The sequence below is a fragment of the Dipodomys spectabilis genome, unplaced genomic scaffold (assembly GCF_019054845.1).
Source record: "Dipodomys spectabilis isolate Male_0828 unplaced genomic scaffold, ASM1905484v1 ptg000229l, whole genome shotgun sequence".
Lineage (NCBI taxonomy): Eukaryota > Metazoa > Chordata > Mammalia > Rodentia > Heteromyidae > Dipodomys > Dipodomys spectabilis.
The window spans coordinates 2,657,226-2,673,522 of record NW_024870906.1 but is presented as its reverse complement, the minus strand read 5'-3'; the positions used below and the strand labels follow the sequence as shown (position 1 = coordinate 2,673,522).

At 47.4% G+C, this 16,297-nt stretch overlaps 1 protein-coding gene across 2 annotated transcripts in view; it reads left to right on the top strand.

Annotated features, from left to right (window-relative positions):
• Positions 1 to 10,059, top strand: part of Slc25a37 (solute carrier family 25 member 37) — a 33,057-nt gene extending 22,998 nt beyond the window's left edge. Inside the window, exons 2-4 of one of the 2 annotated variants that reach the window (XM_042697797.1) lie at positions 3,978 to 4,206; positions 6,147 to 6,203; positions 8,812 to 10,059. In XM_042697797.1, coding sequence (XP_042553731.1) covers positions 3,978 to 4,206; positions 6,147 to 6,203; positions 8,812 to 9,332 — 807 coding nt within the window. In that variant the 3' untranslated portion in view covers positions 9,333 to 10,059. Of the gene's footprint in view, positions 1 to 3,977; positions 4,207 to 4,431; positions 4,717 to 6,146; positions 6,204 to 8,811 lie in introns of those variants that run through there. The other variant, XM_042697798.1, reaches the window with a different exon arrangement.
• The last annotated feature ends 6,238 nt before the right edge of the window (positions 10,060 to 16,297 follow it).

Here is a 16,297-nt window from a genome sequence, read left to right as displayed (position 1 = left end):
ACATTCACACTGTGGTGAGGTCATCACCATCACCTACCTAGCCCAGACCCTTCCTCTTACCGATCCTTAGCCTGCACGCATTACGCACGCAATCTCATCCCCTCCACACTGCCCCACTTTGCCTCCTTTCTGAGTCAAGGGCCTTCTCTGTGGAGTTGTGCAGATTTTGTCTATAACTGCCTTGTTTCATCCAGCACAGTCTTCAAGAGTTCCACCCTGGGACTGAGAATGCGGCTTAGCATTAGAGTGCTTATCTAGCATGTAGGAAGCCTTGGGTTCGATTCCTTAATACCGTATAAACAGAAACATATAAATAGAAAAAGTGGTGCTGTGGCGCAAGCAGTAGAGCACTAGCCTTCAGCAAATGAAGCTCAAGGACAGTACCCAGGCCCTGAGTTCAAGCCCCAGGACTGGCAAAAAGAAAAGGAAAGAAAAGAAGAGCTCCACCTTGTTGTGGCACGTGTCAGAACTTCCTTCCTTGTCAAGGCTGGGTAGTATTCTGCTGAATGGATAGAGTGCTTTGTTTAACCTCTAACTTTGATGGGATGGGTCCTTGTTGCTTCCATCCCCCCCATCCTCCCCCTCAAGTAGATACATAAAACATCTGCCCTTGTTTCCACATTTTATAGGTAGAATCACAGATTTTTTTTTTGGTAGGAGAGAGTGTGATCTTTGAGCTGCACTCCCAACACAAAGCTGAGGGTTTTTGTTTTTTGTTTTTGTTCCATCATGGGGCTTGAACCTGCAGCCTGGAAGCTGTCCCTGAGCTCTTGTGCTCAAGGTGTGCTCTTTTGAGCCACAGTTCCACTTCTAGTTTTTGAGTAGTTAATTGGAGATAAGAGTCTCAAGGAGACTTTTCTGCCCAGGATGGCTTTGAACCTTGACCCTCAGGATTACAGGCATGAGCTTCCAGCCCCCAGCCCAGTTTTTGATCACCCTGTGGTGACATGTAATGCATAAGGCTCTTATTTCTTATTTGGGGTAGTTGCAAGTCACAGCTGGTGAAATACGAGATGCTATTTGGTGTAAATTTCAGGGCGATTTTCAGGTTTTTAGAATCTAGCACTTGGCAGCTTCTGTGGTCCTGAGGGGACCCAGGCCATACACCTCAGTCCCTGCCACAATTCCCACCCACTCAGTGGCCACGCTTGCACGTTTTCTTATAATGGATCCTTCCATTAAACCACCTCAAATCTGTTTGAAAGGGTTAGAATAGGAATCTATTTATAAAATACAAAGGTACAGGGACATTGGCCCTATGCGCAAGCAGGGCCTCGAGGATCCAGCCTGTGTGGCCAGCTGCTCCCTCGGGCTGGGACAGTGGTGGGCAAAGGAAAAGTAGAGGTTTTTTTTTTTTTTTAGGGGTCCGGTTGTGGGGCCTGAACTCTGGGCCTGGGTGCTGTCCCTCAGCTCAAGGCTAGCGCTCTACCACTTGAGCCATAGTGCCACTTCCGGCTTTTTTCTTTTTGCTTATGTGGTGCTGGGAAATCGAACCTAGGGCCTCAGGCATGCAAGGCAAGCGCTCTACCACTGAGCCACCTTCCCAGCCCCAAAAGTAGAGTTTCTAATTGAGGACTTTTATAATGGCAGACAACCTTTTTTTTTTTTTTTTTTTGAGGAGTTGATGATAGAGCGTGGTGGGGATGGTTGCTTATGTTAACTGTTTTTGTGTCCTTTCTTGGTGAAATGAAAGGTTGGTATGAGTGTGTCCATGCTCTTTGCGATTTTAATATCTGGTGAGAGCCAAAATTGGGAAATGACTAGTCGTTTAGGTCATAGATTTTTGCATAATTCTCCAGCCCCTAGATCCTGGGGGTTGGGGGGAATCTTGTTTTGGGGGAGTTGTAGGGAGCGTTATGGAGGAGGCAAGGGCCCTTTACCCCATTTTTAATAATATATGTATATATACATATACATACATGTATATGTATATATACATATACATATATATTATACATATATACATTGTATACGTTACATATTAGATATATCTTAAATATTAGATACATTTTATATAGTAGAATTTGTGTGGTGGTGTTTGGGGATTAAAGGATACGCCCATCACAAGATGGAGAGCCTCTCCTTTAGGGGCTGAGGAGGGGTCGAGCTCAGGCTGGGCTTATTTCTCTGAGCAATAGCCAGTAAGGAAGGGTGTGTGTGTGTGTGTGTGTGTGTGTGTGTGTGTGTGTGTGTGTGTGTGTGTGTGTGTGTGTGTGTGTGTGTGTGTGTGTGTGTGTGTGTGTGTGTGTGTGTGTGTGTGTGTGTGTGTGTGTGTGTGTGTGTGTGTGTGTGTGTGTGTGTGTGTGTGTGTGTGTGATCTCTTCACACCAAAGGTGTGTCTGTGTTATAGAGAGAGATCACACCAAAGTACCAGTCTCTCATATCCTCCCTTCCCAACCTTTTTCTCTCTTCTGAATTATGCACATGGGCACTGTGGCTTAGCCAGGTGGAAATGTGGAAGTAACACTCACCTCTCCTTCACGCCTTTCCGGCCTGGTGGCATGATGGGAAAGGGCCAGGGAAAGCCAGCTCTGTGCCAGCCCAGCAGAAAGAACTGAGAACAAGACCTTTTATGGGGGTGAGGCGTAGGGGGTTTGGGGGTCCTTCTAGTAGGGCCTGAGCAAGAGCTTTCAAGCACAGAAAACTCTAAGCCAGAGTGGAACTAGTTGTAGGAGGATAGATGGATGATAGTCTAATATTTTTATATAGCATTTGTATCATATTAGATATGATAAATGATCAAGAGTTGATTTACAATATTCTGGAAAATTATATAGGTTGTACGCCATTTTATTTATTTAGTCTGTCATTGGGGCATGATCTCGTGGCCTGGCCACTGTCCTTGAGTGCTTTTGCTCAAGGCTAGCACTCCACCACTTTGAGCCACAGCTCCACTTACAGTTTCTAGGTGGTTAATTGGAGGTAAGGTCTCTCAGACTTTTCAGGGGCTGGCTTCATACCACATCCTCAGATCTCAGCCTCCAGGGTAATAAGGATCACAGGCTTGAACTACCAACGCCATTTCCGATAAGGTACTCTTGAGTATTTGCAGGTTTTGGCATTCCTGGGAATCTGGAACCAGTGACCCCAGAGACACTGAGAAACAGCTGTACTTTTGTTTATCCAGGACTCTGAATTTATAAAGGGTTTCCATGTGCATTAATTGCTGCTTGCCACAAACACGTGTTTTAATTGACAGTCTCAAGGTCTACTGGGGTTAAAGGATTCATCAGAAACCACACAGCTCACGGAAGGCAGGTCTCTGTGGGATGTGCCTTCTCCTGTTCCTCCTGGGCTTTAACCTCCCCTTTCCTGGGCATAATGAAATCTGTGGGAATGTGGCTGTGGGAGAGGTGCATGGAGAATGTTACTTATTTGGTGGTACTGCAGTTTGAACTCGGGGCCTCATGCTTGCTAGGCCAGATGCTCTGCCACTGAGCCATGCCTATAACCTTCTTTTAGCACTAATTTTTGAGATAATATCTCACTTCTGGTCTGGACACATGCCGTACCACGATCTGCCTATTTGAAGCTTTTTGTTGCTGGGATAGCAGGTGCATTCCATAGGGCCAGGCTTTTCCATTGCAATGGAGCTTTATGCATTCTTCTGTCTAGGCTGGCCCAGAACCACAGTTCATCCATCTCAGCCTTCCACTTACCTGGGATGACAGGTGTGTACCACCGTACCCAGCTGTTGGTTGTATCCTGGGCTGTCCTAGGACCATAGTCCTGATCTCTGTCTCCTAAGTAGCTGGGATTTTACGCATGAGCAACATGGACGCCCAGCTATAGAGATGGACTTTAGAAGGGAGAGAGTAAATATTCCCCCCCCCCCCCACAAAGAAATCCTGTAAAACTGAGTACCTTCTCCTTTTCTCAAATTTTTCTGAGTCCTTTTTTTTTTTTTACCGCCCCCCCCCTCCAAACCATTTTTGTTAACCTGTATTTTTCTGTTTCTTCTTCTTGCCCTCCTACAGACACGAATGCAGAGTTTAAACCCAGATCCCAAAGCCCAGTACACAAGCATCTATGGAGCCCTGAAGAAAATCATGAAGACTGAAGGCTTCTGGAGGCCCTTGCGGGGCCTGAATGTGATGATGATGGGTGCGGGGCCGGCCCACGCCATGTATTTTGCCTGTTATGAGAACATGAAAAGGACTTTAAATGACGTTTTCAACCACCAAGGAAACAGCCATCTAGCCAATGGTATTTTGAAAGCCTTTGTCTGCAGTTAGACAGTTCTCTTCTTCAGCACAGCCTATCCCGGGGCCTTCTCCCCGTGACCCAGCAGTCATCGGCTTCGGCATCTTGCTCAGGAACAGAGAACTCTAGGTCGCTGTGTGCACACCCAGTCCGACATGTGCACACGCGCACGCGCACACAAGCTTTTTCTGTTTCCTTCCTTCTCTGAAGCCTGGGGGAATTGGTGGCAGAGGTGTTTCAGGGTTTTTTTTTGTTCGTTTGTTTCATTGTGTGGGCTATTGTTTTGTTTTCTGAATTGAAACATTCAAAAGCGATTAATGATCAGACCTAGAGGGAAACAAAACCCACTCCCCCGGAATAGAAACACAACTTTTGAATGCTGGATTTAAAAAAAAAAAAAAAAAAAAAGCAAACACACACACACATACACAAAGTTATCTGGACAGCTTCTTTGAGACTATTTAAAAACTGGTACAGCAGGTCTCCAGCGCGCCGAGATCTAAGCTTTAAAAGGTCAAGACGTTTTATGGCTGATTGATGAAGGACTTGGCCACTGCCGAAGGCCTTTCCCGCCTTGAGCTTCTGGAGACTCGGGGGTTTGCTCCCCATCCTCCTCCGTGTGTCTGAGCCGCATCTCTCTGCGAGGGCTGCAGTAGTTCTGTGTGGTGGATTCAGGGAGGGCCGGGTTGGGGGGTGGGGGGTTGCACGTTGGCAGTCCATTCTTAACCCATGTAGTACTGGGCTAGGCTGGGTGGTCTTTTTCTCCTGTCTATGGGGTTGATGTCCATGGATTTTTGTTTTTTGTGTACAAGGGAATATGGATAGTAATGTAAAGCATACTTTTTTTTTTTTTTTTTGCCAAAATTTGTTTTCCAGCACTCAAGCAAGGGAGAAGCGTCCAGCAGGAACTCCCTTTTTTGTTTTGCTCTGCCCAGAACCCCCTCCCATCATCAGGCCTTGGAAATAAGTGCACCTGGCTGGTTTACAGACATTTCTTTGGCTTTTAAACTGTTGGGCATTGGTTCCATTCATTGAGATGGTTATGAAGAGCCAGGCTTTGATGTCACCTGTGCCTGTGACATTGGGCTCTCCTCTTGCCCAAACGCCCTTAGGTACTAGTTTGGATTCTTGAAGGAGTTTTAACAGAATGCAGTTTCTGCCGAGGTCTGCACAGTGCTGCCCTATAGCTTTGTGCTGAACTGTGATTCCATTGTGGCTTTTTTAAAAAAAGTTAACGTGCAGGAGAGAGAGGTTGATTTCTTTTTTGTAACCTCTTTGAAGAGTTACCCTGTCCCTCATTCTCCCTCCTTCCGTGGTAATTTGAACTACCAAGCAGTAGCACCACAAAGGGAGGAAATGCACAGTCCCAGGACTCATTCAGTGTTCTGAAGTTCCTGGCTCTTGAAGCCAGGCCAGAGGAGATCACCAAACAGCGTCTGTGTTATCCATGAGGCCCGTCGCTTTACAGATTTACCCCGAAAAAACCTATCTGATTCCCACTTCCTGACATCCTCGTCTTCTACCCATTTTCTTCACAGTGATTAGATTTTAAGGAATTTTCTTGAAGATTCCCTTCTTGCCAGCCATATACATGCTATTATTCCCTTTAACCACCTGACCCTTAAAGGCACAGTGATGTTCAAAGGCAGGAGACAGGAGAGAATGACAATCTAGACAGTGGGCAAATGCCATGTTGTAGTTTCTGGGTGCCGCACAACCTTAGCACATTTAGCTTTTGCCTGGGGTTGAGGAGCCATGTTTCTGTCGGCCTTCTCCATCTCTACTACCACGTTAGGATCTGAAGCATCAGTGCTCACCTGGGCAGAGCTGCGAGTCAGTGTGGGTCCTTAGAAAGCTGAGTCCAGAGTTGGTCCAACGTTAGGTTCCAGGAACTTCCCAGAGCGCCGGTTGCGGAGGGTAATTTTCTGGAGTTTGTTTTGCAGGGATAGCTGGGAGTATGGCCACCCTGCTCCACGATGCGGTAATGAATCCTGCAGAAGGTAATGTCTTCCGGTTCCAGGGAAGAACCGGAGGGGTTGTGCAGAGGGGCAGGAGGAAAGGGAGAGGGGAGGGTTGGTAGCGGGTGGGCAAGTGCCAGGGCCATCCACAGCCAACTGGAGGACTGGAATATTGTCTCAGGAGAGACAGGAGCTTTGGAGGTTTTATGGTCTTGCTGGGGAAACAGAGGTAAACCTAACTACTAAAAGATGACGTCTTCTGCCCTGTAGCCTTCTGGGAGGTGTTGGGATCACCGATCCTCCCGGACCAGGGTAGCAGAACTGGGGCATTCATTCGGACAGCTCTCTAGTGATCTTTTTAGATCGTGGTGATCTAAAAACCTGCGCATTCATGGCTGGCCCATGTTGCCTTTATCAACACTAACATTTGGTTGCCCTCAAATGTAGGGAACCTGTCAGAGGCCCTTCTTTAGGGCTCGTATACAATTGGACATGATCATGGAAGATCTGAAGCAGATAAATGTAGACAGAATGGAATTCTGAGCCCTGGCACACTGCAAATGTACATGCAGCCAGTTTGGGTGGCTCTTATCTTTTTTCTTTTTCTTTTTCTTTTTTTTCCCATTTTGGTATTGGAGAGTTCTTTTAAAAAACAAAACAAAACTCAGCTCTGTAGCTCTGCAAAACTTGGCTGTTAGCTAGCTCTTGGTTTATTCTGGTAAGCTCCGGCATCTCAGGTCTGCATAGGAAGATTTGGGCCTGGTTTTGGGCCTGCCTTCAGCGGGTGGCTCTCCTTGGTGGCAGCCATAGGTGACATGCAATGTGCTCCACTTTGTTCCCCTCACTTGGAAATGGTGCATTGACGGGAGGGAAAACTGGAGAGACAAGTCTCAGGCTATGTTTGTTTGGGTTTTGTTTTGCTTTGGTTGAAATTTCTTGCTTGTTCTCGTAGCTGCCTCCCACTGCGTAGCAGGGAGGGAGGGAACTTGTTCTGGCCCTTGAGGCCATGCCGGGTCACCCTGGAAGTCGGGTGGTGAGGGAAGCTCTTAAGCCTTTTAGGTGGATTTTCTCATTGCGTAGTGGGACCTGCTGGAATGAAACATACCTTTCTTACGTTTGTATGGAAAGCAGAGAGTTCAGAAAGATGGCCTGTGCTCTGTTTTCTCTTGTGATGTCATGTACTTAAGTCAACTTACCTGTCCATGTGGTTTTTCCTGTCATAAGTGTATTCAAGACCAAGTGTTTGAGGCCAGGAAAGTGGTGGTCTGAGGTAGGCAGGGAACAGTTCAGAGGAAATCATATAATTCCCAGTTGGATGCTAGTAACTCACGCTTGTAATCCTAGCTGCCCCGGAGTCTGAGTTCTAAGGATCATGGTTTGAAGCCAGTCAAGGCAGAAAAGTCTGTGAGACTCTTATCTCCAGTTAACCACCAAAAAGCCAGAAGTGGAGGTGTAGTTCAAGTAGGCAGAAGCTAGCGTTTTGTTAAAAAGCCAAGTGTAACAGTGTGAGGCCCTGAGTTTGAGCCCCAGTACCAGTAGTCATGGAGGCTCAGGGTCCTCACGGATACAAGAATGTATGGATATTAGAGCTCCTTACATAGAGTGGTATAATAGTCACATCTGTCTGGCACATTCTCTCCGGCTTACTTACAAGACATAATGCAGTGTACGTAGTTGTCACACTGCTGTTTAGGGAATAGGGCCAAGGAAAAAAATCCCAACTTTATTCAGTACAAACACATTTTTTCCCCCTGAATATTTTTGACGCACAGTTGATTGGCTCTTCGGGTGTGAGCTTTCTTCTCTATACTTTTTTTTAAGGTGATTCATGCAGTGATCTGGTCAGTGATCAGTTTGTTAGCTTGTGTCAATGAAACAAGGATTTCGTTGATCTTTTTTAAAGGATTTAGGGGAGGCTCACCCCTCCTTCCCCCATTATTCTTGTTGATGTAAGGTCTTCGATAAGACCGAAGTGTAACACGTGAGTTCACTTGGACATCGTTAAAGCCCCGCAGTCTGGGTGAGAAACCCAGCCTCGTCCCCTCTTGTTCTGTGAGTCACTGCTTTGTAATAATGAGGATTGTCTCCGAACGTGGGCAAGCGTACTTCTAGTATTGTCTCACTTAAACCATGATGTGGAAGCTGAAATATGACGGTCAGAGATGCAGACCCCTGAGAGTAAGCAAAGGATACAATCTTCTGATAGACTGATGCAGGATGAGTTGGGCAGAGGGAGAGAGGGCAGGGTTCAGATGTCTGTTCCAAGGCCCATTGGCAGTCAGGATCTGGGAGATGAATGAGGTCAGCCGATGTAGCCTGCGGTGGCTGCCTGGCTGAGGGGCCACCTTAACTGGAGACTGACAGGAGCCCCTGTGGACATCGTTACCTTCCTGGTGCCGAGTCCCACAGGTAGAAATGGATCATTGAATCGGGACTGCCTGGTGCTGGCCCTCGGAGGCCTCCCAGGCTGGGGCTGTGTGTGCTCGCTCCGGATGTCCTTTACCAGTGTGTCTAACTTGCTTGTTTCTCTTTATTGGCTTGGCTTCTCATTTCACTCCGACCTGGGGTGGGGTCAAACCAACCACCTGCCCGCTCGCTGGCTGCCCGTCTGGCCTGGCCTGGCCTGTCTGCCCCGCGGTCCCGAACACAGTGGTGAAGCAGCGCTTACAGATGTTCAACTCGAAGCACCGGTCAGCCCTCAGCTGCATCCGGACGGTGTGGAGGACCGAGGGGTTGGGGGCCTTCTACCGGAGTTACACCACGCAGCTGACCATGAACATTCCCTTCCAGTCCATCCACTTCATCACCTACGAGTTCCTGCAGGAGCAGGTCAACCCTCGCCGGGACTACAACCCACAGTCTCACATCATCTCGGGCGGGCTAGCTGGGGCCCTGGCCGCGGCCGCCACCACTCCGCTGGACGTCTGTAAGACCCTGCTCAACACTCAGGAGAACATGGCACTGACCTTGGCCAAGGTCGGGGGCCGGCTCTCAGGCATGGCCAATGCCTTCCGGACCGTGTACCAGCTCAACGGCCTACCTGGATACTTCAAAGGCATCCAGGCACGAGTCATCTATCAGATGCCCTCCACTGCCATCTCCTGGTCGGTCTATGAGTTCTTCAAGTACGTCCTCACCAAGCGCCAGCTGGAGAGTCGAACTCCGTACTAAAGCAGCAGGCTGTGGGAAGTTGATTGAGCATCTTTTGTTTGCAACGGGCTTCCTGTGGCTGCCCGGTCCCCTTGTCCTCACACCCAGGCCCGTCCTGCAGGGCACCTGCGCCAGACCCTCCGCTCCTGGTGCCTTAGAGAGAGGGGAGGACAGGATGGTCGCTGCCCCCAAAAGCTGTCCTCAGGGACGTGTGAGTGGCGGTGGACAGGAAGGACAGGGGAAGGGGACCGAGGAGTAAGGAGTGGCTTTTTTGTCCTCCGAGAGGAATGTGTCAGTCTCCTTCCTGGGTCCTTAGATCACAGCTCAGGGAAGAAGACAGACAGTGGCTGAGCGTATTAAAGGAAGAGAGTCTATGTATATAAAAGTTTCATTACACAGTCTAAAATAGGTGGATAATGTTTATCCTTTATTTTTTCTACTTAGAGAAGTTTTTCAATTTGTGTGTGTGAGTGTGTGTGTGTGCACTTGTGCTTGTCCATAAATAGTATTGCAGCTAGGATAAAATCGAGCTGTGTTTTTTAAAGAAATAATAAGAGGGCTGAATCCTCCTATCAGGTTAAGTAAAAAGGCACCAAAGTTCTCAAGGGCTGAGTGTGGCCTCCAATCCTGTGCAAGCCCCTCCCTCCCCAAGGTGGAAGTTTGACTTGAATGTGAAATAAATACTGAGCATATCTTTTGAATTTCTCTTTTAATGGGGGAAAAAGGTACGTTGAGAAAGAATCATAATGACCTATTATTGCAGTTTTTACAAATTCAATCACCTTCATGTGCCTTTTCCCTTTGTCTTTCCAAAAAGATTCGGGACCAAAGATGGGGTCCTGGCACATTTTCTTCTGCTGTGTCTACACACATGCCGGTGCTGGGTGATGAGGTTGGGCTCACTGTAAGGTGACCCCTGGGGTGGCGGGTCCCAAGCCTGCTGTGATACTCCCTGCCCCCACCCCCACCCTCCCCCTGTTGTGACATGAGTTTCTCCCTGGTCAGCACTTGGCAGCCTCGGATATGCCAACGTTTGGCTATTTGCTGAGATCACCAGGATAAATCCTGTTATTGTAGGACTTATTTCTGTGTCAACCTTTTTTCCTCAGGTAACGTGTGTGTGTGTGTGTGTGTGTGTGTGTGAGAGAGAGAGAGAGAGAGAGACAGACAGACAGACAGACAGACACAGACAGACAGACAGCGCATGCTCAGGGCTTTTTTTTACTTGTCTTGTTCAGTCAAACCTGGCACTCTAGCTCTTGAGCCACATCTCCACTTCTAGCTTTCTGCTGATTAATTTGATATGAGGCTCACAATTTTTTTTCTGCCGAGGCTGGCTTCCAGTCTCAATCCTCAGATCTCAGCCTCCTGAATAACCAGAATTATAGGTGTGAGCCACCTGTACCTGGCTGTGTGTGTGTGTATTTCCCATGCTGCCTAGGAATTTTTAGGAACACAGCACAGGTCTGTCCTTTTCTCTGTGCCAACCGTTAACGTGCCTCCGTCCTGTCAGGGGTGGACCTCATGTCTGGGCCAGAGGAGATCCTGTAGAGATGCTTCCCATCTTGTCTGCTTCATGTTACCTGGCAACACAGGGCTTGCTGCTTGGGGTTCTGAAATGCAATGGCACTGTCTCCAGGGGAGCGAGCGTGTGTCCTCTAGCTTGGCCGCTTTGGTGAACTTTAAAGCAGCATGCCATCCACTGTTCTAGTGGTTCAAAAAAAAATTTTTTTTTGAGTGCTTTTCACCAAAGCCTGGTACCAGTGAGCAGGAATCGGGTGCTTTCATTCTGGCAGGTCCGGTTCCACCTAGATAAGCACCTGCCTTGCACCCAGAGAATTTTTACCTCGAGGTCATGGCATACAATCTCCAACAAGTATAGGTTTTTTTTGTCCTAAGAGCTTTTAAGAAGTTACACAACAAAAAGCCCAACTGTCTTGTTCAAATCAACGGTGGGGAGAGCTGTCCCGCACCAGGTGCCTCCCGTGTGTGGCCCCAGGGCCTTGCTGCTGACCCATCCGCTTTGCATCTCCATGGAATCCAGTTGATGGAGGCTTCTTTGCAAGCTGTCTATATACCATCCCATCTCTGAAAATGTCTGCTCTCTGACCTGGCCTTGCGCTAGCAGTAAATAGCACTAAGTTCTGAAAATGGAAGAGAAATCCTAGAGTCTAAAGTAGAATTCAGAGTCTCAATAATGTTTCCCTCCAACTCCTTTTATGTCCACTTGATATGCTCCCCGGCTACAAAATATCACTTCCTGGAGGCTTTGTTCTCCTTCTGTCAGGGTGATACAAGATGGAGACACAGGACCCCAACTTCACAGCGCTGTAGGTTCCGAGTCAGGGGGATCCAGACCTGGTTTTCCCTCACCGTGCTGATGAGCTTGTCAGTTAGGGGTGGCCCCCTGTCCTGCCTGTGCCCTAGCTGTGATTCACCTGGCCATCCTGAGGGTGAGGAAATAAGTATCCGAAAAAAACTTTCAAGTTCGGAAGCACCGAGAGTGTTGATTTTTTGTGGGAATTCTTCCCTTTCTCCCCTTGCTGTTCATGTATTGCTGTTCATGCAGGCTTTGGCCTGTGTGTTATGACTTTGACATTGCAGCACTCATAGGAAAATTCTACCCCCGCCCAGGGACCAGCTTCATATAGTTATGACATACATTGGTCATTGTTTTGTCAGGTGATGTCACCTGATTATAGTATTTGTGTGTGTATGTGCGTGCGTGCGTGTGCATATGTGTGTGTGTGAGACATGCAATTAGCTCTACTGCTCAGTCCATGATTTGAGGTTCAGCCACTTACAGAACAGAGTTTGATTTTACAATGAAACATTCATTTTTTTTCTAATGGGATAAATTCTCAATTCATGGCTGTTTTTTTTTTTTTTTTTCCTCTTTGAATTGAACTATTTATTGGTCTTCTATGTGTGGTTTGTTTAATGCTGATATTCCAGGTCCCATCCCTCTACGGCCCTCTAAGACTGGATCTCCACCAGACGATGTCAGTTTTATTCAACCTTATTTAAGTTTGATTGTACCTGTGAAGTCCAAATGGACTGCTGTGTGTCTAGGCCAAGCCAATATGATTCCCTCGCATGTCTTAAAAGCCTGCAGTCAAGATTGTACCTCCTCTTGCAGAGTGTGCGTGTGTGGGGATGCATCCACTGGGCTGCTAGACTTGTCACTGGAGCTGGAGAAAAAATAAAGCATTGATCTTGGAAATGTGTGGGCTGTGTGGTGACGGTAGTACACAGAAGAGACCTGCATGGATGGGGTTTGTGTCTGAATTGTGCATGGAAGACCACTGGGGCCCTGCTGTCTGGGTTCCACCGCTGGCTACAGCGGAAGCTGCCCATTGCCTGGTCCGCACAGGTGCCTGTGTGGTCACACCAGGACATGCTGGAGCGCCTCCTGTCTGCTTTGCTCACTGTCTTGGGAGGGGCAGCCTTTCCCTGGGTGTGGGTGACTCCTCCCCGTGATTCCGGGGACATGTGTCCATGCCTGTCGCCCCACATCTACCTCCCCTGAGAGCTGGGAGTCAGAACTCTTGATTCTCTGCTCTAAATCAAGAGTCAAAGCCAGATGTCGATTTAGCATGGGCCCCCGGGGCCAGGCAGAGGGTATTGAACATCAACTTCCTGCCTTGTCCTTTTGCCAGTAGCTAGCCCCAAGCAACTTAAAATTCACTTGTGGCTTGTGATTGTTTCCTGCCAGCTAGGATGGGAACACTGGCCTGTGCTTAGGGTTCAGAGCCACATCTGCACCTTCTCCCAGCTCCAGGAGCTCAGCCAGCCCTGCCTCAAGCTGGAGCTGCAGGGCATGGAGACATACAATGTGGTTCCTGTCATAGGTCCATTAGAAGAGCACAAGGTGACACACCTTTGTGTATAAGTGTGCCTATCCTAGGGCTTGAACTCAGGACCTGGGGACACACTCTGAGCTTTTTTTGCTCAAGACTTGTGCTCTACCACAAATCACAACTCCACTTCTGGCTTTTTTGGTGGTTAATTGGAGACAAGTATCTCATGGCTTTTCCTGCCCTGGCTGGCTTCAAACTGCGACCCTCAAATCTCAGCTTCCTGAGTAGCTAGGATTACAAGTGCCCCGTTCCAGACATGGATTTTCTTTTTATCATCACATCTTGATCCCTTTCCTCCACGATGGTGATGATGATGATGATTGCTATGGAAGCCAAATGGCATCCTGCGTGTTGGACCAACAGCCTTCATCCATCAGCCTCCCTGCTTTATCCTAGCCAGTGGTGTCTGGAGCTCTCTAGTGCTGGTGATGGTCATTTTTCCCTGGCTTTGTACTCAGGTATGTCATGTTGGTAGTGGAAATCAGTCACAGTGGAGTTATTTACACCACTTGAATGGGCAAGCACTACAAATCCAGGCTCTTGGTTTTTCCAAGAACTAGCATAGTGCTTGGTGTGTCTGGGTTTTGTAGACAAGGTTTATTAGACTTCATCTTCAGCATGGAGCTGAAGGGTGGGCTTGTGCTGCCCCTCAGTGCTGGCCATCTCCTGTCACTCCAAATCCCTTTCCAGAATGCCCATGGGCTAGTTTGTGAAAAGAAGGTGTTCTTTCTTCCTGAGTCAGGGTCTCTGTCTTGAGTTCTTATGAGCTTGAACTCTACTCCTCCTAGGAAAGACTTTTGCTTTGATCCATTTGAGTGGCCTTCATGAGGCAAGCTTCTCACTGTACCAGAAAATGACGTCAGAGGTAGGGTAGCATCGCTTACTAGGTAAAGTATTGCTTGCCTGTGCTCTCGGACTGGATAGAGGAGTGGCCTGAGTAGTGAATACAGTTTGGGAGACCAAAGCTTGGTCCATAGTCATGGAGGCTTGTGGGTGAAATTTTCAAGAGCTTAAGACTTCTTGTAAGAATTTGACTGTTGAACAGCAGGCTTTGGAACATGGTTGAAGGTCTTTGAGCCATCTTGTCTTGTAGAAGTGTGCAGGGCTCAGCGGAGAAGGAACAGTGGCAGGTGGATGGACGCGGTGGTCAGGTTGGTGAGATGGGTGACTACTAGGGAGACTGAAGCAATGCATGGCACTGGACTGAGTGTGGCCTCCATTTGAGGTTTGGGTAGTGGAGCGGTGGAGGGAAATCTGGCTGAAATGACCAGCAGGTGGAGGTAGAGAGTTGCCCAATCTCTCAATTCCTGGATCTCTCCTTGGTCCTCCTCCCTGGGGATGCACAACACACAGCTCCCCTCTCTCACTTCCATTTCTCTTGATCCCTTTGTGCCTGTCCTCTCTGGTCCCCCTTATTGGCTTTAGCCATCCTAGGGAAAAGGTGGATCCCAATCAGGCTGGCTCCAGTGATCTTTCATGCACAAGATGGAGGTGAGCCATGCATAAACTCCCTCAGTGAATCATGCATGACAGCAGTAGCAATAGCCGAGAACTCTGCATCATCCAAACTTCAATTGCCTTGTGCCAAGACTAAAACCCTAGCACCAGCTTGGAAACTAGATACTGAAGTGCTAGCAGTTGCTTTGATTCTTAATCATCTAGCATTTCTAGTGATCGTATCTGTGGTTTAATATATAGCCATTATCAAGGGTCAATCTTCAAGTAGGACCCATGGGCTGAGTAAATTGTATAGTTCCAACTCAAGTTCATGGTGTCAGTGAAATCTGGATGCTCATGAAGAATGTTAGAATCAGTGAGACTGTGAGGGTGCCATCATAGTGGGAAGAGCAGCTCAGAGGAGAGAATGTTCTAGGTGGAAATCGTGAACCGAACCCTGAGGCTTTCACACAGATGGCATTGTTAGATCCGGAGCTGACACGAGTGAGACCGCGTCCCTTCAGGAAGTGCTCTTAGCTTCTTCCTGTCAGAGTTCATCAGATCCAACTTCCTGTTTGGAAGAGCAGATTTTTGCTGATTTTGGTTTAGATGGTAATCTTTGTTGACCGGCACTATCGACTTTCCACTTTGGCCTCTGTTACTTGTTTTTAAGAAAAGGCAAGTTTCTCACAGTCAGATTTTTAAAACGCAATTGCTTGATCATTCTAATGCAAGGACACCTATTTATTTGTTGAATGGAATGATTTTATTTGCTCTGGTCCATTGTAAACCATATACCGAATGAGGGGTTACTATGTCTGGAGGCTTGGGAGCTGGTCCAGGAGGTCTCTAACTGGCTGGGGAGACCTGTGCACTGTTGGCCATAGCATTTAATTTCTCTAGTCTACAATTTATCTTCACAGTGAAAAGGCTGTGCCACAACCTTACGACCTGTGGTAATGTCCATGAAGTATAGGTTCCACCATGTCTCAAGTATTGTCCATGATTTGATGACATGCATTCTTTTCCTTGCTTTTTTAAGAGTGGTGCTCTACCAGTTGAGTCACACTTCTTCCTTTTTTATTGATTAATTGGAGGTTAAAGTCTCACAGATTTCTTGCCCAGAACCGAGATTCTCAGATCTCAAACCTCCTGAGTAGCTAGGATTATTGGCATGAACCACCATCGCTCAACAATTTATTATGCAAAGAATATGCTTAGTTTTATAAGAGGCTGCTGAAGTATCTTCCAAGGTGGCTGTACCATTTTACATTTCTACCAGTAATGAGCCAGAGTTCCTGTTCCTCTGCCTCCTCACAGTCATTTGATGCTGTTGGTTTCCTGGATTTTGGCCATTCTAATAGATATGTAGAGCAATTGCCTAATTTGCATATCCCTGACGATATGTGATATAAGACATGGTTTCATGCCCTGTGTGTGTTTTCTTAGGGGGCCTATTAAGGTCTTTGGCTCATTTCTAAGTGGAGCTGTTTCATCTTCTTGAGCTTTGATGGTTCTTTGTATAGTGTGGGTAATCACCTTCTACCATATATGTTTATGCAAATAATTTGTCTTTTCTTCTCTTGACAATGTCTTTTGTAAAGAAGGAATTTCTAATATTAATGAACTCCAGCTTCACCCTCTTCCTGGATCATTTCTTTGATGTAATTTCTAAAATCCATTTTCAAA